Source organism: Labrus bergylta, chromosome 8 (assembly GCF_963930695.1).
Source record: "Labrus bergylta chromosome 8, fLabBer1.1, whole genome shotgun sequence".
NCBI lineage: Eukaryota > Metazoa > Chordata > Actinopteri > Labriformes > Labridae > Labrus > Labrus bergylta.
The window spans coordinates 9,537,396-9,558,982 of NC_089202.1; the positions used below are offsets into that span (position 1 = coordinate 9,537,396).

Sequence of the window (21,587 nt, forward strand, 5' to 3'; positions counted from 1 at the left end):
GTGTTGTTGTTGAAGCAATGATGGCGGCAGCGGGATGCGGATCAGCAACCGCGGCTGCCGTAGGAGGCCAAGGTGGAACCGCGACGGCCAGAGGTCGTTTCCCCGGTCGTCCTTGGTCGTCACGCAGTCGATTGCGCTCCGAGAAGCGGTGGCAACTCGGACGATCAGGCTCAGAAGCTGATGATGTGACTAACGGAGGGCCAAGGCCCGCAAACCTGGTCCTATCGTTAAACGAAGACCAGTCTCACTTGCGCTTACTCGGACTAGAGGCGAGCCACAGGATCCTCGGTCAGTCTGGATACAGCTCTAGTGGGAGTGAAGAGGTGAGGTCCCAAACCGACCCAGGAGTTAGTATCTTTATTTCATTTTTTTCCCTCATTTGTGTGTCCATTAAATGTGCGAGAATGAGTGCTGTTCACAGCAGTGTGACTGGTTAGTGACTTGGAGAAATGTCAACATCCCTTCGTTACGCTAACGATAACTAGCTCGGTAAGCTAACATTACATGCTAACCCTATGTTAGCACTGTGCAGCTTTCCTTGACATGTAATGGACAGTCGCAACACGAATACCGCTTCAAAACATTAGCAGTGCACTTCATTTAACTCCACACTGTGCCCTATTTGTAAACAAGTAGTTTAAACTATTATAATACAAGTAAATGATAGTATAAAGGTTCAGTGAATGAGTATGCTTATTTGTTATCAGGTAGTTATGTTATTCATGGCCCGCTCTGTAACAGGCCAGAGGAGCAGCCAACTTATAGTATCCAACACAAAGAACGGGAAGGCTAGCACCTCCTTAGCCTACACATGCTAATGTCTGTTTTCATACGGTGTCCAGATGCGGGCTGAGCTGTCCTGCTAGCTGCTTAAATAAGACAGCAAACTCAAATCTTGCAGGAGCCTACTTGTAGTTATACTGCAATATAAACACTCGTATCTTATACTGGGTTAGGCTAAATAGCAGAAGTGGGCTAACTCCTCTAGAGAGGAGGGGATGGCTAATTGCTAGCTTGTGTTACAAAGCACGACAGGTTTAAATGGTGGTGCAGTGTGCCAAAGCCAGTGGCACCCTTGTTGGTAGACCTAGAAAGCTCATTAGTAATAACGTAAACCACACACCTGCAGGCTCGTATGTCTTACCGTGTTATAATATAGCCGAGCTGTTTGTAAATGAGAAAGATGTGCAATAACCTTACTTGGAGGGAAGAGAATTACTGCTGTTTTAAATTCAGTGTAGGTGTTCAGCCAACAGTCCAAGTATGATTCAAGCAAAGACTGTAGATTTTATGAGATGGTGAATCATCCACACATGTAAAAACTGTAAACATTTAAAGTTTAGTAGGGTTTCCCAATCGTCTAATGCCAGTTGTATTCATTAAAACTGAAAATATCTGGTTTGAATGTGGATAAATGAAAGCAATTGTCCATTGTCTGTCATTGTTATTTTTGTGCCTAAACCTAAACATTTTTTTGCTGGTTTTGTTTTATTAAACAGATATAGATCATATGCGCTAATATTATCATGCATTGCTATTATAAGTGTTTTGGAAAATCATCATAATGCTGGACATGTTTCTATTCCTTAAATTAATTTTAAGAGACAATATTCATTGCTATTCAAAAAATTGATTTAGTGCATATAACGTAACATGGATTGAACCTCAACATGAGTGCTTTACCAACTAAAATAGCATTTTAGTTATTGTCTTGCTGATGTTGTTACAGACTCCAGCAGAATTGTGTTCAGATGCTTCAGGTGTTAATTGCTACTTCTTTTTTCAAGGGTGATGACTTTAGAGGATTTGAAGCTGAGAGAAAAAGCTCAAAAGGACCTGTGAGGTCACGACAAAACCCTTCCAAAGGTATACAACTGGCCATTATTGACTACATTACATAGTTGGTGTAATTTATAAACACAACTTACGTTTTACTCTGAATTAAGCATGTTACAACATAAAAAAAGGAGGAATGTTTTCTATCACAGATTTGCACTTAACTGGCGATCAATGGATTTCTTTTTTTTTCTTTCTTTTTTTTTTTTAAAGGTGATGCTCTCAACACGAAATCCAAACGACACAGTGAGAAGCTACCACTTAAAACACCAGCAATGGAAGCAGCTATCACCCCTCCTGACCCTTTCAATGATGTTAAACCTTTGGACGAAACACAAGGCTTATCTTCAGAAGTAGAGCCCGCACAGGATTGCAGGAAAGGTCCAAAAGGAAAAAACACCATGGTTCGTCAGTCTTCTAAAAGTGGAGCTTCATCAGCGTCACCAAGGATTACTATAAAGTTGGTGGCCAAAAAGAAGATGAAAACTTTGAAGGAGTCCCATGTAAAATCTTCAAGGAAATCAAAGAAAAAGGGAATTCAGGATCAGTCTAATGCCAAGGACATTCAGGGTGACCAGATTTCAAGTGCTCGCGTCAAATTAAAAACTGAACCACTTGAGGATAAAGCTGGCAACGAGGATAAGAGAGGAGGGACTGTACCTGCTAGAAGGCGTGGAAGATCTGCTTTAAAGACTGAGCCTGTTTGCCAGTCAAACGCCAAAGTTTTGGTGGATGAACAAAGAGAGTCAAAAGAGAGAAAATCAGCGGATCAAATCGAACCCGTTAAAGACAGCGAGGCTGTCGAGCCAAAAAGGAATGCAAAGATGTTAAAGCAGAAGGACATTGTGACAGAGCAAGATCCTGATGTAAATCAACCAGCGATTCGTAGGAGCCGTAGAGTCAGTCAACCACTCTCTGAAAAGATCTCAGACTGTGCAGCTGAGCCACAAAGTCTGAGTAAAAGTGATAACATTTTGACTGAGTCAATGGCAGAAGTTTCTAATGCAGTTGAGGCCAAACCACCTGCAAAAAGTGAAAGACGAAGGCAAAGCAAGAGGCTGAATAAGGATGTTACAGCGCCAGAGAACCAAGGTTCATCATCCACAGAGACCGATAATGTAACCAGTGATGGTTTGCCTTTAAAGAAAGAGGAAATGATGGTCCCAAGTTTAAAGTTGATGAAGATCAGAAACCCAAAATATGATGTGCAGGCCAGTGGGAAGAACTCGACTCGGAAGAAAAAGCGGAGAAAATTTATATGGACTCTAACATTAGTCAAGGGGAAAAGTCAAAGACAAGATGCTAAAATCACTGTTAAAGGAAAGGACAAACCTGTCTGTGAAGTGGATGAGTTGACATCATGTGACATCGGTATCAACAGGAATTTAAAGGGGGTGGATAAAAGATCTAAACTGGATAACACTGCCCTACAAGAGTGTAAAAGCATGGACAATAAGGAGAAAGATTTCCAAAACAAGGCTGATGGGTCATTTGAGGAAAAGTTATCTTCACAGGTGGAAAATGAAGTGCAACACATGAATGAAACACCTCCACAAGAAATGTCAAAAACTGATTGCGAGAAAGTTCCACCACTGCAGATCAAAAAGGTCTCCTCTCCTGGTAAACATAAAAGCTCAAAGCCATCCTTTTTGATTCAGCAGGTCAGTCCTGTGACTGAAAAGAAGGAGGATTTTCTGAAAGATCCCAGTGAAGATAATGAGGAACCAACATTAACTCCTGATATTGAGGTCACACCGACTAGGAGATTAAGAAGGAGGACACCAAGCTTGGATTCGCCACAGAAAAAATCAGTAATTCAAAAATCAGAGACCACTCCGAAACGGAGGCTTAGAAAGAGTCCACTGGATGAAGTGGCTCCACAGGTGCATGCTGAAGATCCTTCTCAGGCTATAACCGAAGATATCTGCTCACATGGTCTTCCTGAAAACTCTGGTCAGCTTTTGGCTGAGGACCCTTTACTGGTGACAAGCTTGACCTCCTCTAAAGTTCCTGATAAGGACTCCTCTGAGATCGCTGAGGAGGCCTCACATGTGCCTGTTGAAGTGTCTCCACAGAAAGTGGAGAATGAGGTTGAACCGCAGATCAAAGAGGCTAAAACATTGCCTGTACCATCCAAACCTAGAAGATGTAGAAATAATAAATTAGGTAAAAAGAGGTCTGTTCAAAGGAAGAAGCATGTTGTCTCTCCTAAAACTGCTGTAGACACAGAGTTGCCAACAATTGAAACTACTCTTACTGAATCTGTGCTAAAGGAAGATACTTTTCCTTTAGATACTCTTCCTTTAGAAGATACTCTTCCTTTCGTAACAGAGGGGAGTCAGTCTCTAACACCAGATTGCACACAGCCTGAAGAAAAACAGGACACTGTGTCAGTGGAAGAAGAGCAGATACAGCCACCAGTTAAAGAGGAAACAGATATCCAGTTGATAGATAGTCAGCCATTGGTGTGTCCAACAGAGTGTCCAACAAGTGATCCAAAAACATTGTGCATACAAAAGAAATCTCACAAGAAAGTAAAAAAGAGGCGTAAAAGTTTGATTGGGCAGCGGCAGAAACACAAACACAGGGCAAGAGATGGAAAGTTTGCTCCACTCAAAGAATCTGAAAACAGTCCAAAAATTGTTGAAGGGGATGGTGACATTTCTACTCCATTGGCAGCTAACCCACAGACCCAAAGCTCCAAACTGATTGGAATACAGAAAATATATAAAAAGAGACAGACAGGTCTTCATTTTATTGGGTCTAAAAGGCCCAAACCACAAGCAAAAATTATTTCTAAGCTGTTAGAAATTGGGCTGGACAAAGAAAGTTTCAAGGAAGAGGAAACGGACACATTAGTGGACATTGGACGACCAGATGTTGTAGAAGCCCATCCTGTTAAATCAAGCAAGTTTGTAAAAAACATCAAACACTTCATCATGCCTGTTGTAAGTGCCAGATCCTCGCGGGTGATCAAGACCCCTCAAAGGTTTATGGATGATGCTGGGATGTCTGTCTTGCCTCGAAGAAACTCCCCGAAGAAGGGTTTACAGCTCGGCTTGCAAATGCGTCCTGGAAAGAGGCGAGAAGATGGGACGTGCAGATCAATATCTCCTATCCTACCTGTTGATGAGGAGGACCTATTGAGTGAAGCTCAATTGGATGTGGATTTGTTTTCAGCTCAGGATCTGGATGATGACATCGATTTAGCTGACGGCCTTCTATCTGAGAGAAAGAGCAGCAATGTTGAAAAGAAGAAGCCTTTCCTGAAGAACTCCAGTTTCAGTTGGCACGTGCCTGAAGAGTCTAGTGATGAAATGTTTTCACTTGACCAAACTCTAGATAGTGAATGTGACGATCTGTTTTTATCCACACCAGTTGATAAGCCCACAGAACTACCTGCTGACCCCTTGGATCCCCAGAAAAAGAAAAGCACCCCTAAGATGAATAAACAAATGGCCCACCTTAAGATCTATCAAAGGCTGAATAAGAACCACACGGGACTTCCCAAAAGCAAAACCCCAACAGAGACCGATTGTGTTAGCAAACCTGCTCAAGCTCCCGTAGATTTGGCTGAAGGGCTTGATGATGAGGCCATGAGCATCAGCCTGAGGCAGAGGAATACAAACACAGAGAGGAGCAAATCCAAGCTCAAGATAGAAGACCTTGATTCCCCTGGAGTGGTGAGAAAGGTTTCTGTGAGTGTAAGAGCAACTAAGTCCAAGTCCATTACCATTCAGCAAAGTAAAGAGGAGGATGTAGCAGGAAAAGACACTGACCAACTTCATTCAGGTAAGAAAATCTTTCAAAGAATACTTTAATCTTAAATACCAAGCAACACAGGCCTTTAATGACATATTTGGGAATATATATATATATATATATAAATATGTTTATTACATGATTTGTATTTGTGACTATATCAACAGAAGAGCTGCAGTCATTACAGATCTCTGGTGCAGGAGAAGCTGATTATTTTGGATCCATGGAGAAGGGAGCATCACAAAGAGCGCGCCTCACTGGTGCTAATAAAAGAATGTTTAATCTGCTCAAGAAAGCCAAGGTCCAGCTCATTAAGATTGACCAGCAGAAACAGCTCAAGTCATCGGGGGTAAGATCATCATTACAAGTACATCCTCTCAATTGTTATTATATCATTTTGATTCTTCGTGTGAAGATCTGTCATAACTGAGAAAATCCTTGTTTGAACACGTAATTACAAAAAAAAGTATTTTGACCAATCCAGGGTGTTTGTAGCATCCTATCACCGTGTCGCAAGCGTTAGATACGGCGTTGCAACGCGCATGATTGCATGCTGGCTGCCCACACTGCATCTGTTAAATATTTCATTCTTGGCTCTGTGAATTTCAGTATGATATTTAGTGCTTTTGTTTAGAATGTGGACAAACGGCTGTGTGGTGCTTTGTGACTACAAGCTGTTGACTCAAATCACAGCACTCAAAGGCTCTTCAATAAAGAAAAAACGTTTTTTCTCCGGTGTTGACACAAGTCAAAGCTCAACATTTCCATCACAGATGTAGTTATTATTAATCTACCACTATCTCCACTCCTCTGTAAAACAAGCTAACACGCTCTGTTAAGTGAGAAAAGTGAGTGCCAGCCCCCTCCTTCCTTGTTTCTCACATGTCTACGTGATCGACAGAGAGGAAAGTAGAAATGGGACGCCAGGGTAAAAACGGCGCATTGGATCACGCTGCGCATCTCGTTGGCAGTTAGGACACTCCGATAGGAAACAATAGAATCAAGCTGATTTTGTCGCTGACACTCGCATGCTGTTGGGACAAGTTGTAAGGTTTATATTCATGCCATGATTTTGCCTTTTGATCCTGCAGCTGTTATCTGGCCCAAGTGGTGCCAGGTCCCGGGATGTAAGCTCTAAGAGACAAAGGAGGAAGCAGAGGGTTCCACTTGATGCTAATGTTCCTGTGAAGACTGAGCCGCCTCAGGGACCAGTGAGTGTAAAAACCTATGGGTCCAACATGCAAATCAGTTAAAATAACATGTTAAAGTTTTTACTATTGTTTACTATTTTTAATATTTAATCATGTGCTTAAAGCAAAACTTAGCAGAAGGGAAATCTCTGTTCAGACTGTTTATTTCGTCTTTTTTACATCGGTGGCTCTATCTTGATATTTCTTTTTTAAAATCCTTCTTTCTACAGCAGGTCATCTCTCCCCTCTGCCAAGAGTTCCGTAGAGCAGGAGGTCCACGCATCAAGCACGTGTGTCGTGCTGCATCTGTGGTGCTGGGGCAGCCTCGAGCCTTAGTACCAGATGACATTCCCAGGCTTAGCGCCTTGCCTCTGCATGAAAGAACTGGCATTTCCCCCTCAGATGTTGCTAAAGGTAAGTTTATGCTGATCAGTGGACTCATCGGGAGTTGCTGTCTTTAGATAAACTTATTAAATTTATTGATTTGAATGCAGTAATTTTGATCACTTTATTTGTAGAATGCAAATATATTGACTCCACAGTAAATAGCGTCTGATAATCAGTCCTCTTTACAATGATTGTTTATTAAACAGCTAAAAGATTGAATTTACATTTAGCTAAATGCCAAAACTGATTTCCTATAAATCCTGATATTCCACAAATTTGAGTTATTGTAAACGTCTGTGATTCTTTTTTAACGTGTATAATCTTAAGGCGAGACACGGCAGGCTAAAACATCCATTTTAATGTACTGGTCAATTTTGAGATTTTGGGCTAGATCACTCCCTGAACATGTAATCTTTCAAACTACCATAAAGAGAATATCCAAATTATACATTTATGTGTATATTTTAATACATTTTGTCTGATCGCGGCTTTAGATTGCTCGTAAATTTTCCCGAAAGTTATCATTCTAATGTGACGTGCAGTATAACGGCTGTTCTCTGCTGCCCGTCATGACTGATATCTCTGTAAAGCTCTCTCTCTCCTGCACAACGCTATGTAACCCAAATAAGGATATTACAAGGATAATAAGGATATCATCTTCTTACTGCTGATGCTGTGCTGAACTCTTAAAAATAACGGAATATCGAGTGGAACTTTTCAAAACGGGAGGGGTCGTTGTTGTGTTTATGTCTGTGCGGGTTCGCAGTTAAATTAAGTAGATTGAAGTTGTTTGTTGAAAAAACTAAATTAATTTAGAGGGGATAACACATTTGATATAAATACATAACTAATACTAAAATATACCCTAAAATAAGAGTTAAAAAAAAAAGACATTTTGTCTGTAAATAGTCATTTCCTATAAGAATTTATAGAATTTTACAATACAAATCTTTAATGTCTGTTTTCTCAAAATGAGTTTTTTCTCATACTCTGAGACAGAAATCTCCACTTCAGTAGCACTTGAATACACCAAACTTTCCAGTTTTATTCCTATCTGTATTCTGAAGGTATTTACAGAGGGGTTTGTTAATATATCATTCATAGCCTGATTTATATAACAGTTTGCTCATAAAAACATGGCGAAAATCGATTTTTCAAGTCTGTTGATAGTATTTTCTGATTTATGGAGTGATAAAAAGAGATATCCAAAATCCCCTCTGTAAATACCTGTGTCTTTAATATGTCAACAAAATGAAAAAATAATCTTGAACCTGGGTTTAGCCAATGTTCAGATTTCTCAGCTGGAAATGTATGCAAATTAACGCATATTTAATTAGATAATGCCTTATTTGCATATTTAAACATAACATTTCAGAAAACTTGTAATATTAAAAATATTTGCCTTGATATAAGTAATAAACTGGAGAAGTTTCATGTTGATATCTGTGAGTTAATTTTTTTACCCTATTCACCTGTAGTGTCTCGCCTTAAGAACATTTTAGAAGTATTGTTTACTCAATGGTCACACTAGACAAGTGCTTCCCAAAAACTAACTGTGTCTTAAGCTGCATCTTGATTTCTGATCAAACCATTTGAACTGACTGACGGACGAATGTCTCTTGTTGCAGATGTTGGGTCCCCCTCTGAGTCGGATAGTCCCGGACTGTCTGATGCAAAGGTCACCAAGGTCAAGAAGCCGTCAAATTTTGTGAAGCGCAAAGGACTCGGGCCGTTTGGGTATCGCTCACGCAGGTGCGGAATTTGCAAAGGCTGCAACCACGAGGACGATTGCGGCAGGTGCATGAACTGCCTTGACAAGCCCAAGTTTGGTGGTCCCAATACCAAGCGGCAATGTTGTGTGTAAGTTTACCCACTCTTAATCCTTTGTATTATTTGAGTACATCACTGATTCAAAAATAATAAAGTACCCTTTTTCTAAACTCAAGGTACAAGAGATGCGACCAAATTGAAGAGAGAAAAGCTCGAAGACTGAGTGGAAGAACAGCGCCCAAAGGTCATTTTTCATTGAAGCATGCCAGTGTCATTTTCCTGTGTTACTTTCTTAAAATTAAGCCCGTCAGCTACTTACCTCTTGTTTGTTTTTTTAGGCTCCTCTAAGCGACGGCGATCCTCTCCAAGTGGGGGTCATTCAAGTAATGACGAAGGGAACGATGGTGCTGTGGACTCACCATCTGGTCTCCATGGCGATGGCAGCAGTCCATCAGTGCGTAAACAGCCAAAGCGTGTTGTGAAGCCCCGCGTCTACTTTGACTTGGTGGACTACGACTCTGATCTAGACGACAAAGCTGTCCCAAACTCTGCCTCACCAGCCAGGAAAAGAGGTGCAGGGCCCCGCTTAAGTCAAGGTAGATTATCATTTGACGAACCAGATAAAATTGTTGTTACATTTACAAATTGCTCTAGTATTATAACACCACAAATATAGGTATCTGTTTACATATGATTATAAACACATTTTTATATGGATTTAAATATTTAGTATATGTATATAGTATCTATCACTTGAGGCATCTGTATATACTGTATGTATATATAATATTGTTTTTCCTGTCTTCCTTAGACTTTGTGTCATTAGATGGATTCCTTGGAGACATTTCAGATGAGGATATCAGGCAAAGAAAGTCCAGCTCACACCGTGTACCATCTGGCCGACGTAAACCTGAGAAGGTGGTTAATTCAATTTTTTTTTTACCCACGCTAACAACCTCATTCACCTACACATATTTCATTTGTGTCAGTATGCTACACTTCATGTGCTCCATCACACTGTGAATGCTAAGGCTTTGTAAAAGTTTCAAAAAGGTCTGTTGGTGAGCATTTGCACAGCGTTTGTTTAACCCAATTAATGACATATTCTCACCAACCGGAAACACAAATCTGCCAGTTTTGTCTTGGGCGACATCCCAACTGTAGCTTTGTTTATATGCTGCCAACCGAGGTTTTGGCATGGTGTAGCTTACAAGCTACCTCATTCCTTCAATTTCTTTTGCAAAGGTTTGGACACGAGGTCAATTACTGTTACAGTATTTATCCAAAATAACAGTCTGCTTCCTGGAAGCCAGTCCTTTCAGTTCTTCTTTAGGCTCTGTTTAACTAAGGTGTGTAATACTGTGGTGGCCTCCCTATAACTGAGACATATCTAAAGTCTGATGCACACTGGGAAATTGTGTTGTTTCAACATTTATGTGATGGATGTCTCTCAGGGTCCTTTGGAGCAGACTCCCCCCAGTGTCCTGGCTGCCTTGGCCCATGGATTTGAGCAAAGAGAAGTTGAGTCTTCTAAACCTACTCACAAAATCAGGGTTGACTTCAAGGTATGTCACTCAGCAAAGAACATGAAACATATTGTGATATTAACACACTTATCATGAGATAATGCTCATTCATTGAAAAAAATCTCTTTGGTGAAACACTTTCTATAAATGATTACATTGTTGTGATGTAATAGGGGTTCAGAACTATAACATATTTAAATTCTTGTTACTGTTGGAAAAATGATGATACAAGGACACACATGTTCGTTAAGGCTGTAGTTCATTAGTTGTATGTTTTATCCACTAGAGGTCCCTGTTATTCTTTTAAACATCAATGTACTTGTACGTGTGGATGGGTTAATGAGGAATGTAACTCAACAAATCTCCTCTGTGATGTATGACCACAACTTTGACATGAAGTGAACTTGAGTTAAACTCTAAATCCTTTGTTCGTTTGTTTTTCATATCTTCTCAGCAGTTAAGGCATTATGATGGTAACCTCAGTAAGAATTCTCAGTTGTTAATTGTGTAAACGGTCTTTTTGTTTTCAGGAGGACTGTTCTTTGGAGAATGTCTGGAATATGGGTGGTTTAAGTATATTGACCTCTGCGCCGCTGATGCCCCCCTATGTCTGCCTTCTTTGTGCCAGTAAAGGGCAACATGAGGTAACTACATCATTACTGTTTCTCTTCTTTTAATACTTATGCTGTATCTGATTCCTTAGGTTACCTAACTCTTCAACAGTTCTTTTTTGAAGGTCCTTACATGTGTGTTGTACTAAGACATATTACTTAATGATCCAGATAAAAAAATGTTGAATGTTTATTATTTCACTACATTTTAGATTTGGTGAACCCTTTTTCATTATCATAAATTTCCTTTTGCAGATGCTATATTGTCAAGTGTGCTGTGAGCCCTTCCACCAGTTTTGCCTGGAACCAGCAGAGCGTCCCTCAGAGGAGAATAAGGAAAACTGGTGCTGTCGTCGCTGCAAATTTTGCCATGTGTGTGGTCGAAAAAACAAGCAATTAAAGGTACAACCTGCTTATTTGTTTTGCTTGTGCTTATATGTTTTGCTGTATTTTATTTCTCTGTGCTGTGGTTCAATTTACAAGTTTTACTTGTTTCATGTCTCTCAGCCATTGTTAGAGTGTGAGAGATGCCAGAACTGTTATCACACCTCCTGTCTGGGACCAAACTATCCAAAACAAAACAAGAAGAGGAAAGCTTGGGTTGGTTCAGATTTCTTAAAAAACTTCAAGTGTGCCAATATTGCATTTCATGGATTGCTGGTCCTAACTCGAGAATTTCTGTGCAGGTTTGTATGACGTGCATCAGGTGTAAAAGTTGTGGTGTCACACCAGGGAAGAGTTGGGACACTGACTGGAACCACGACAAAGCACTCTGTCCTGACTGTTCAAAGCTCTATGAACTGGGTAAGAATACAGCCTTTGATACATTTCATGTCCTTTGTCATCTACCAGTATTGTCGGTCTATTCTCAACCCCTCCTTCTTTTATTAGGTAACTACTGCCCAATCTGCTTCAAGTGCTACGAGGACAATGACTATGACAGTCAGATGATGCAGTGTGGCACCTGTAACCATTGGGTACACGCCAAGTGCGAGGACCTAACAGGTGATTTTCATATTTGATTCTTAGAGGATAGAAGTACCTAGAGAGAAAGCCCCACCCCTTCACTCATCAACACTATAAAACCATGCCCAACTTGCTTGCATCTTGAAATGGTATCTTCTCAAGTTGTTGTTTGTTTGAGTTCGTATTAAATAGCTAAATAACTGAGGGATATTTTCTTTGCATTAAGCTCTTCGTAAAGCATACAGGAATCAGTAAGATCTTGTAAAGATACTTTCTTTGTGGCTTCTTTCAACAAAGTAATGCTGTAGTCACTTGTATGCATGTTGGTTTAGAGTCTATTTCACTGCTAAATTCCTGTCTCCTGTTTAATCCTTCCAGATGAGCTGTATGAGATCTTGTCCAGCTTGCCTGAGAGCGTGGTATATTCATGTCGGCCCTGTAGTGTGACCCAGCCCAGTGCCTGGAGAGAGCTGCTCTATATAGAGCTCAGGTCTGGGGTGGAAAAGGTGCTCGCTTGCTTGCTTTCCTCCACTCTCACCCAGCACCTTGTTACCTGCTCACAGGTAATGACAATCAAAGTGTTAGGTGTTTATTCCAGCCATCTGCAGAATTATATTTGTTAGATACAATTACTTGACGCTGGAATTTATGTTTGGTTTGTACTCGTATTGATTGCAGTTTTTCAAATGTGTTTTGGTTTCTGCTCCAGTGTGAAAAGTTGGCTGATCCTGAAGGTGGAATGGAAGGACAGCCAGCCTGTGACCTCCGAGCTGTTGGCAAGAAGTTTGACAAAGGCCTTTATACTACTTTGGTAAGTTTACAACCTCAGATTTACTGTCTAAAAACGACATAATGTATGTCCACCAAGTTGTGTAAAAAACTGAGTCTGTACAAAATCCAATCATTGCTTGAAACAAATCAGTTTTCCCATTGCTAAACGTCACGTCTTAAAATTGCTTATTTTGCAAAACAAACAGGACAGACTTTTTTTAAACCACAAATGACACTAAGCATACAATCCTTCCTTCAAACTGGCTTGAATCTGCACATGTTTGACCAGTTTGCTTGCTTATTGATTATCAAAGTAATTGTCAAATCATTCTCTTTAAAATATCTCTTAAAGTTCCGCAACTTTTTGTTGTTTGTCATTGCATCGTAAGGGAAACTTCACAAATGAAATCTGAACGGATGCTGAGAAAAGTTTGTTTTCATACAGAAAATGTTCCATGAAGATGTGGTTCAGGTGGTACGAAAGAGGCTTGAGCAAGAGGAGGATCTACCAGAGGAGCAGAGACCCACTGCTCTTGCACGCTCTTACTACTTAAAGGTGCTGTATGAATGAGAAGAGTTACAGTATCTTAAGTCATATGTTGCTAATGGGAATTTGAGTTACTACCAAATAAAGCTTTGAAAACATTTTTAAATGCAGGTGAGCTATAAATCTATAATAGACTGATGTGATTTTCCTCTTTAGCTCCTGGAGGAGGTATTTAATTGGTTTAGCAGCCAAGACCCAAAGGTGTGGAACTCTTGTACCAAAGACTTGCCCATGTAAGTGATTTTTATTGACTTCTTTACAAGTAAACATTATTTTGAAATAACCTTTAGCATGCATGTCTAAAATTAATAATAATTCTTGAATGCATCTTTCTTAAATAGGGGGATGCTCTCTAATGCCATTGAACCTCCTACGACGGAGCACATTTACGCACAGTGGCAGGAGAGGGAGGAGCTCACATCGATGGCTCCACTAGGGCTCCTTCAGGAGGACAACGGTCAAAGCTTAGATGTCAAGGAAGAAGAAGCGGTTTCTCCAATGTCTGGGGAGCCAATAAGCCGCACCCACTTCAATACCAGCAGGGCTGTGAGGCTCAAGTTCAAAGGTAATGTTCTCAACTGAAGGGGGGGGGGGGTGAAAAAATTAACATTTTCTTTTTTTTTGTTGATCTTGTGCAAAATTTTGGCCCCTTAAGTCTTGACTTTGTACGTTTTATATAGGGAGACGAGGCCGTCTTTCAAAAGCTGATCTAGACACTGGATGGTCTAAGGATGATGAGAGGCAGTGCTCGTTGTGCCAGAAATATGGAGACCTTAAACCAAACGTAAGTTCACAATGTAGATTCTGAATTCTCAAACTACAAGGTGAACTTCAAGTAAATCATATACAAACATCATTAATTGAATTCTTTTGAGGTTAACAAAATACTTTGTTTTTGCTTTACAGGAAGCTGGCAGATTGCTCTTTTTGGGCCAGAACGAATGGGCTCATGTCAACTGCTGTCTGTGGTCAGCTGAGGTGTTTGAAGAGGACAACGGGTCTCTACTACATGTACACAGTGCTGTCACAAGAGGCCGCTTAATGGTTGGTCATTAATCTTCCATATATATTAATTAACCTGTTAGTTCCTAACGACAAGGCATCTGAGTTTTATTAACGTAAAACCTCCATAAAAATATTTATATTATATATATTTGATAACAGGAGATCAGTCAGCTCTGCTCTCATTTAAATATTTGTTCTCATAGTTTTCTGTCTTGTTTCTTGATTGCCCCTGACACTTTGAATCCAAACTCTCTGCAGCGATGTGAACGCTGCAACCACACAGGTGCCACAGTGGGCTGCTGCCTGACATCTTGTCAGAGCAACTACCACTTCATGTGTGCCCGCTCCCGTCACTGTGTGTTCCAGGATGATAAGAAAGTTTACTGCTACAAACACCGGCATCTCATCAGCGGCAGGGTAAATTCTACTCTTCTACATGTGTCTTATTTGAGTGGCTTAAAGGTTAGTCATTCTGGATGGTAATATCGCCCTTTTTCCTTTATCCTCCAGATGATTACTGGTCAAGAATTTGAAGTAAACCGTAGGGTGTACGTGGACTTTGAGGGGATCAGCCTCCGCAGAAAGTTCTTGACTGGACTTGAACCAGAACTAATCAATGTGATGATCGGTAAGCGCCTTTTTTGTAGCTGGTTTTCTACTCACTGCTCAACTGTAACTCACCTGAACCTTTCATGTGTAATCAAAAAGTGGAATCCACATTGTCTCTACGTAGGTTCCCTTCAGATTGACAAACTGGGAATGCTGACTGAACTTTCTGCATTTAAAGGAAGACTGTGTCCTGTGGGCTTTCAGTAAGTTGTAATCTATCTTTAAACTATATAGATAGATTATCAGTGTGAAACCATCACTTTAAAATCCTTGTTTATCTCCTAAGGTGTTCTCGTTGGTACTGGAGTACAGTTAATCCATTGCGTCGATGCAAATATACATGCACTGTCCGAGAGGTCCAGCCAGTTGTCCCTGAGAAGCCTGTCGAGGAGATGCCTGACCGAGGAGACAATCACACCATCGCTCACAGCCCCTGTCCAGTGCTTGGTGTGTATACAAGACAAAAAACTGTAGTAGATTAGGATATGATTTACTTTAAATAGATAGACAAAGGTAGAAGCCGTTCTATATAAATATGTTTTATGACTCTGCAGAATCTGAAGCCCAAGAGACTGATGTAATAGAGTCCCAAACCCTGACGGAGGAAACCTTTGTGCCAGGACCTCCAGCCAAATCAGATCATGGTGCAAGGCCAAAGATCCCCAGCTATCCCCAAACCAGGAGACCAGCTGGGGGAATGTCCCGACCACTGCCATCCCCAGGTAGAATATCATTTAAGTTCATATTTTAGAATTATCTAAATTCTCTAATAAAAAAATGTGATCCAATCAAAAGGGCTCAAGTGTTAATCTATTTTTATTGTTTTGATTTCTTCTTAGGACTAAACCAGGCAAAACCCCATCACATTTTAACCATAAGTGATCTGGAGGAGACTCGAAGGGTTCTTCGCCCACACTCTCAGACCACAGGCCCCCGCAGTCACATGTCCCCCCCTCATCTAGGTCCCCTGAGTGGACCAATCACCCTCCGAGCTGGAAAATCCTCCCTGCCGACCTCCCCACTGTTCCCACTTAATGCTGCAGACAACGTGATAAATCCTCCATCGACCCGCCAAGTTGCAGGCAGAAGTGCTTCCTCGGTCCGATCCTCTGGAAATGCAATGACCTCGTCGTTCTTCTCTCAGTCAGGTTGGCAGGACAGTGCAGGAGGCATTTCCGCTCCAAGTCTGTCTTTCTCCTCATCCGTACACCTACCCAGAAACCGCCTGTCATTTGATCTCAGCCAGCCAGACTCAGTGGAGGTGCCGCACAACTTCTTAGCTTCCCCAGAACCTGAAGACGTCTCTCCAGCAAATGGGACATCACCCCAAGAGGACTTGAACCAACAAAAAGGTGACAAAGACTTCCCTTATGGTTTGTTCCACAAGGATCCCAGCATCAGCCTAGGGCAGGAGATGCGGACAGAACTTGAGATTGAAGAGACTCTTCTCAATGAAGGTGTGGCAATGAACTGTGGCGGGCAGATTGTGCTGGAAGGGGATGATCAAGAGGAATTTTGGCCGAAACCCCCAGAGGTACACAAGAGGAAGAGCCTTGTTGCAAACTTGCCACGCTCTGCAGCATCAGCCAGGGATGACTTGGGCAACTCCTCCGATGATGATATGGAGCACTATTTTGACTTCTCAAGGACCATAGTCACCTGTCCCAGTTCAAAAGATCGCTCCAAGTCTCCCTCCTCCCCCCCGTCCCGACCTTTGGCTCAGCTGGACGGCATAGATGATGGCACCGAGAGCGATGCAAGTATGGTCACCAATGATGATGCTCAGAAAGTTGAGGGTTCTGGTCAAGCTCAGATACAAGCCAAGAGCCTGAAAAACAAAAATGTCCCTGAGTTGGAAACACTAAATGGCAAACAGGCAGTTCCGAGTCTATCCCCCGAGGCATCATCAAATGATAAAATCTCAGCTGCAAGCAAAAAACCTACAGATAGTTCACCTCAAGACCCTCCTAAGTCCATAAATTCTCCACTTCTAGAGGAAAGACTCAACCATCCTGTGGTGAATCAGGAAAATGTGCTTCCTACTCCAGTTCATTTACTCACAAAGGTGCCTGAGAAATCATTGTCAGAGGAGCTATTCCAAGAATCCAGTTTAGGATTCACTTCTGGAACATCTCTTGTTCTTGAGAGTTGTGAGTCTGGTTCACATGTGACAGAGATGGTTTCTTTGTTAGAGGGAACGCCTCTTGAGCCCCAACAGTCTGTTGGTAAACCTCTGAATTTAGAGCCCAGCAGTAGCAACTTTGTGTCATCAACTGAGGGGTCTACTATAATGAACCATGTAACGGCTAATGCAGAGATGCCCTCATTAGCAGACTCTGCTGAAAACTGTCAGGGCTCCCTCCTGGATCTTCTTCAGCCTTCCCCTTCAGTGTCTACAGATGGACAAAACCCCTCTCAAGGCAATGGAGACTCGCTGCAGATGTTTTCTTGTATACCAGGAATAAGTCAGCCTCCATATAAGTCAGGTATAACACTTCAGCCTGTAACATCCTCAGATGACTCGACAACCTTCCCATCCACAGGGTCTCTGTCTGCTAAACTAACCACCCTCAGACCAGTTGGAGAGCTGACACAAACGTTGCTAAATTCCGCCCCATCAAACGATCCAGTGTTATCAGCTACGCCAGGCACGTGTTCCCCTGCAGGGGTTTGTCGAACCGTCTCTTTACCTATCCTCTCCACACAAACACAGCCATTGGGTCCTACAGGTGTCACCATTGTGTCTTCATCTGCATCAATATCCTCTCTCTCTGGACTCTCAACACAGTTTTCAACAGCTCAAACACCCCTCCAAACCACCTCAGCCCCTGTGATCCTGAATGGTTTCAACTCTTCATCGGTGGCTTCTTCTGGACACACTATCTCCATCAACTTTTCCACCCCTAGACCCGCTTTAGAACCACAGCAGCCAGTTGTTCACCCGGGTTTGCCTGGACATGCTATCCTTACTGTGAAGGAGGTGGGAGGACCAAATGTTGATCCTACGCCTCATGTCCTGCTTGTGAACCGTCTTGGACAGATCTTTGTGAAGAACCCAGAGAGCAACACCTTCCAGCTGCCCACTCCCAACTCTCCTTCCTACAACTGTGTCACTCAGATCGCCAACTTGTTGCAAAGCAACGCACTGTCTGCCACACTAGCGGCAGCTGGTAATATGAGCGCTCCACTCCCCGGGCCCAATGTGGCAGCAGCGGGTCCTCAGTCAGTTACACCTGCAGTTCAGAATCCACTCACGATAACACAGCTGCTTTCTAACAACAGCAACGATGCGGTGGCTTCAGTTAATGCGAAGAAGCAGAGAAAAAACTCTAATAAAACACCAAAAGATGGAACTGTTCCAGAGGTGAAAAAGACAAAGAAAAAGAAAGAGCCCAGTACATCCAAAAAATCCAAGACCTCAGGACAGCCTGCTCCATCTGCTGAGAATCCTCCCACCACTCCAGCTCAAAGTGCTCAAGCAATTATCAATCAAGCAATGGCAAGTAACTACACACCCAAGTGGAGCGGGCTTCAAACACTAAGTCCTTCCTCACTGGTTCTGCCACCGGGCCTGTTGATTGAACCAGAGCCCCCAGTGTTGCCTCGATGTCCTTCACCGACACCAGCACAGGCTCCAGCTTCTCGCCCTCGCACCCACGTCCGTATGAAGAGAGTGTCTTCGCTTTCAGACCGCATTGTCACAAAGAAGTCTAAGGTTGACTTCCTCAAACCAGAGCCCATCAGTGAGGATGAAGAACGTCGTAGACCAACCTTTCCAAGCATCTCCAGCAGGGCTTCAGGAGTCCGCATCAAGACCCCGACAGTGAAAGGTGTGCTGAACCTAGACGAGTTAAAGAAGGAGCACATAAGCGATTCTGAGAGCTCAGGGTAAGATTTGTCTCATCTATATTTTATGGTTGTTTCATTACTGATTCATTGACGGATACGAGCAATAAATCTTAACATTCAAGATGCTGGAATCAGCTGATTGTTGGCATTTTAATTTGAAGGGTTTGAAGGGAAATAAATAAATTATTGGCGATAATAATAAGAGCACATTGGTTAGAGTCGTTAAAGTGAGGTTAACTTGTCTATATACAAGTTTTTGTTAGTATTTTCACAATTGTGTTACAAAAGTTTTGATTGAAAACCTTGAATTCCCTTTTCTTCCTCAGGTCAGAGCCTTGGGATTTCATGTCTCAGGGTGAACAGGGCAATCAGCAAGCGTGGGAAACAGTGGGGCACAGTGCTCTCTCTGACTGGAAGAAATACTCAGGTAGTTGTAACTGCATATTCTAAACGATTTCTTTATCTTAAAACATAACCACAAGGTCTGCCACATACTGTATAACACTTCTGAATAGTTGTATTGTATTGTAAAAATCGTGCCTTTTCAGGTGCTGCTTCTACATCTGATGATGAACCACTGTCCCCTGATGAAGATGAGGAATATCAAACTAATAAAGACCTGCCACACTTGAGATTTGAGATAACCAGCGATGATGGTTTCAGTGTAGAGGCAGACAGTATTGAGGGTAAGCTTTTTTTTTAAAATGTTCAAGAAAGCCTCAAATTATCTAACATGTTCTTAATTAATAGTCAGACTTTCTTTAAAGGTATTGGTGTAGTATTGTATCTTCATTCTTTTTCCTCCTTTCAGTGGCCTGGAAAGCAGTGATAGAGGGAGTGCAGGAGGCACGAGCTATTGCCCGGTTAAGACCACTGACCTTTCAGAGGATCACTGGAGGCCGCATGTTCGGTCTGGTCCATGATGCAGTGGTGTTTTTGCTGGAGCAACTTCAGGGAGCCCATCGTTGTCAACGACATACTTTCCGTTTCTTCAAACAGTTCAGCCAGGAGGACGACCTCCCTGTCAATCCCAGCGGGTGTGCACGCTCTGAGCTCTACCTTAGGTATGTGCACCAATTTGACTTCAAAGTGTACAAGCTTAACAGTTTACTCTCGCCAATATCTTTATTGCTGGTGGTAATCCATAGGAGAGGATTTAACCGCAATGTCATTCTTAATGACCTCATAAAACAGACACCAGTCACTGAAATAATCTTTACTCATCAGTTCTGCATTTTAATGAATGCTCTTTTTTCCATACATATTCATAAAAGGACTAGAAAATAATCAATATTGAATTAGTATTTCACTTTGTGAGTGTGTGAATTGGTGCACTTCTATACATCATAACCTATTTTCATTTTCTCCTTCTCTCTACAGGAAATCCACCTTTGACATATTTAACTTCCTAGCTTCTCAGCATAGACAGCTTCCTGATGACATTGGGCCTTATGATGATGAGGAAGATGAGGTTCTTTTGAAGTCGACAAGGTGAGGCTTCACCCATATAGTTAAATGTTTTTTTTTCGGGTTAAAATATAGTCAACACTTTCAAAGCACATTGCTGTAAACAAACTGAATACATATTTAAACCATTCTGGCCTTTTTCTTATACAATATAGCTAAATATTTGTTGCTCGATGTTTTTGTGAACTATCATGTGCTCTTCATCTTAGACGGGCTACTAGTTTGGAGTTACCCATGGCTATGCGCTTCAGACATCTGGAAAGAACCTCCAAGGAGGCTGTGGGCGTGTACAGGTAAGCACAGAACTACACTTGCACTTTGTATGTTATGCATGCAGAGATTTCAGTTGCATCTTTATCTTTAGGTGGAAACATTAGGGGATTCAAACTTTATTTTACTTTTACTTTACTTACAACTGTAAAGATTTGTGATAATTTATGGAAGCACTGCAACAAAAAAAGATATAGCCAACATTTGTTTTCATCAGTACATCAATACATTAAATGGATTAAATATGTCCTTAAATTTTCTCAAACATTCCTGTTATAGCAACGGCCTCCACACTTGGAGATGTCGCTGTTTGGCTTGTTGCCTGGCTCCTTGATCCAAAAACGGCTGCTAGTAAGAGAGAGCAGCAGTGATCAAGTAGCATAGAGATAAAGTGAAGCGAGCAAACGGCTTATAGAATCTATATATGATAAAGTGGTAAAAGAAAGGAAAAAATAAGTAATTTTAGAATATTCACATCACCGCACAAAAGGAGTGTTTTGCATGCAGATCTTTTCAGCACGAGCCTCCTTAAGGATAAATACCAACATTTATCTGACATTTCAATGTATAGAATAGGTATTTAAGTTTATTAAGATCACAGAACAATTCATGTGAGCATGAAAACAACAGAGAAAATGCAGGACCGGCAATCCTTTGGTTCGGAATTGACAGAAAGTCGAAGGCATAATACAAGATAAATCTGAATCCAGTTTATCAAATGTAGAGTAAAAACAAATTAAAGTTGTGTAGGCTGTGTGGTGATCTAGTCAGCATGTGAACTCTATCAACAACAACGACACAAACAAGATATAGCTAATGCAGCGCAGTTAATCTGATAATCTCAGAGAAGCCTCTGGTATGTCTGGAGAAACCACAGACTTCTATCATATTTGCAGGGAAATATATTTAGAGCGCCATATTTTTAACATCAGGCAGTACTGTGATATTTTGTCAATATTTTGTCCCAACCCTACGGAGAAACATGCTCAAGTGAAAAATGACATCATGCTCCCAATTAAAC

General features: G+C 41.5%; 1 protein-coding gene across 1 annotated transcript in view; it reads left to right on the top strand.

Annotated features, from left to right (window-relative positions):
- Positions 1-21,587, top strand: part of kmt2bb (lysine (K)-specific methyltransferase 2Bb) — a 25,212-nt gene continuing 3,625 nt past the window's right edge. The window contains exons 1-34 of the mRNA XM_065958334.1: positions 1-347; positions 1,788-1,866; positions 2,050-5,628; positions 5,766-5,947; positions 6,690-6,809; positions 7,019-7,202; positions 8,804-9,035; positions 9,122-9,189; positions 9,284-9,541; positions 9,757-9,863; positions 10,400-10,510; positions 11,002-11,115; positions 11,338-11,484; positions 11,590-11,682; positions 11,769-11,886; positions 11,974-12,087; positions 12,427-12,611; positions 12,758-12,859; positions 13,265-13,375; positions 13,523-13,599; positions 13,708-13,931; positions 14,047-14,150; positions 14,273-14,410; positions 14,630-14,788; positions 14,882-14,999; positions 15,105-15,183; positions 15,267-15,427; positions 15,535-15,702; positions 15,820-18,868; positions 19,156-19,256; positions 19,378-19,515; positions 19,641-19,893; positions 20,210-20,320; positions 20,506-20,589. Coding sequence (XP_065814406.1) covers positions 18-347; positions 1,788-1,866; positions 2,050-5,628; positions 5,766-5,947; positions 6,690-6,809; positions 7,019-7,202; positions 8,804-9,035; positions 9,122-9,189; positions 9,284-9,541; positions 9,757-9,863; positions 10,400-10,510; positions 11,002-11,115; positions 11,338-11,484; positions 11,590-11,682; positions 11,769-11,886; positions 11,974-12,087; positions 12,427-12,611; positions 12,758-12,859; positions 13,265-13,375; positions 13,523-13,599; positions 13,708-13,931; positions 14,047-14,150; positions 14,273-14,410; positions 14,630-14,788; positions 14,882-14,999; positions 15,105-15,183; positions 15,267-15,427; positions 15,535-15,702; positions 15,820-18,868; positions 19,156-19,256; positions 19,378-19,515; positions 19,641-19,893; positions 20,210-20,320; positions 20,506-20,589 — 11,198 coding nt within the window. The 5' untranslated portion in view covers positions 1-17. The remainder of the gene's footprint in view (positions 348-1,787; positions 1,867-2,049; positions 5,629-5,765; positions 5,948-6,689; positions 6,810-7,018; positions 7,203-8,803; positions 9,036-9,121; positions 9,190-9,283; positions 9,542-9,756; positions 9,864-10,399; positions 10,511-11,001; positions 11,116-11,337; positions 11,485-11,589; positions 11,683-11,768; positions 11,887-11,973; positions 12,088-12,426; positions 12,612-12,757; positions 12,860-13,264; positions 13,376-13,522; positions 13,600-13,707; positions 13,932-14,046; positions 14,151-14,272; positions 14,411-14,629; positions 14,789-14,881; positions 15,000-15,104; positions 15,184-15,266; positions 15,428-15,534; positions 15,703-15,819; positions 18,869-19,155; positions 19,257-19,377; positions 19,516-19,640; positions 19,894-20,209; positions 20,321-20,505; positions 20,590-21,587) is intronic.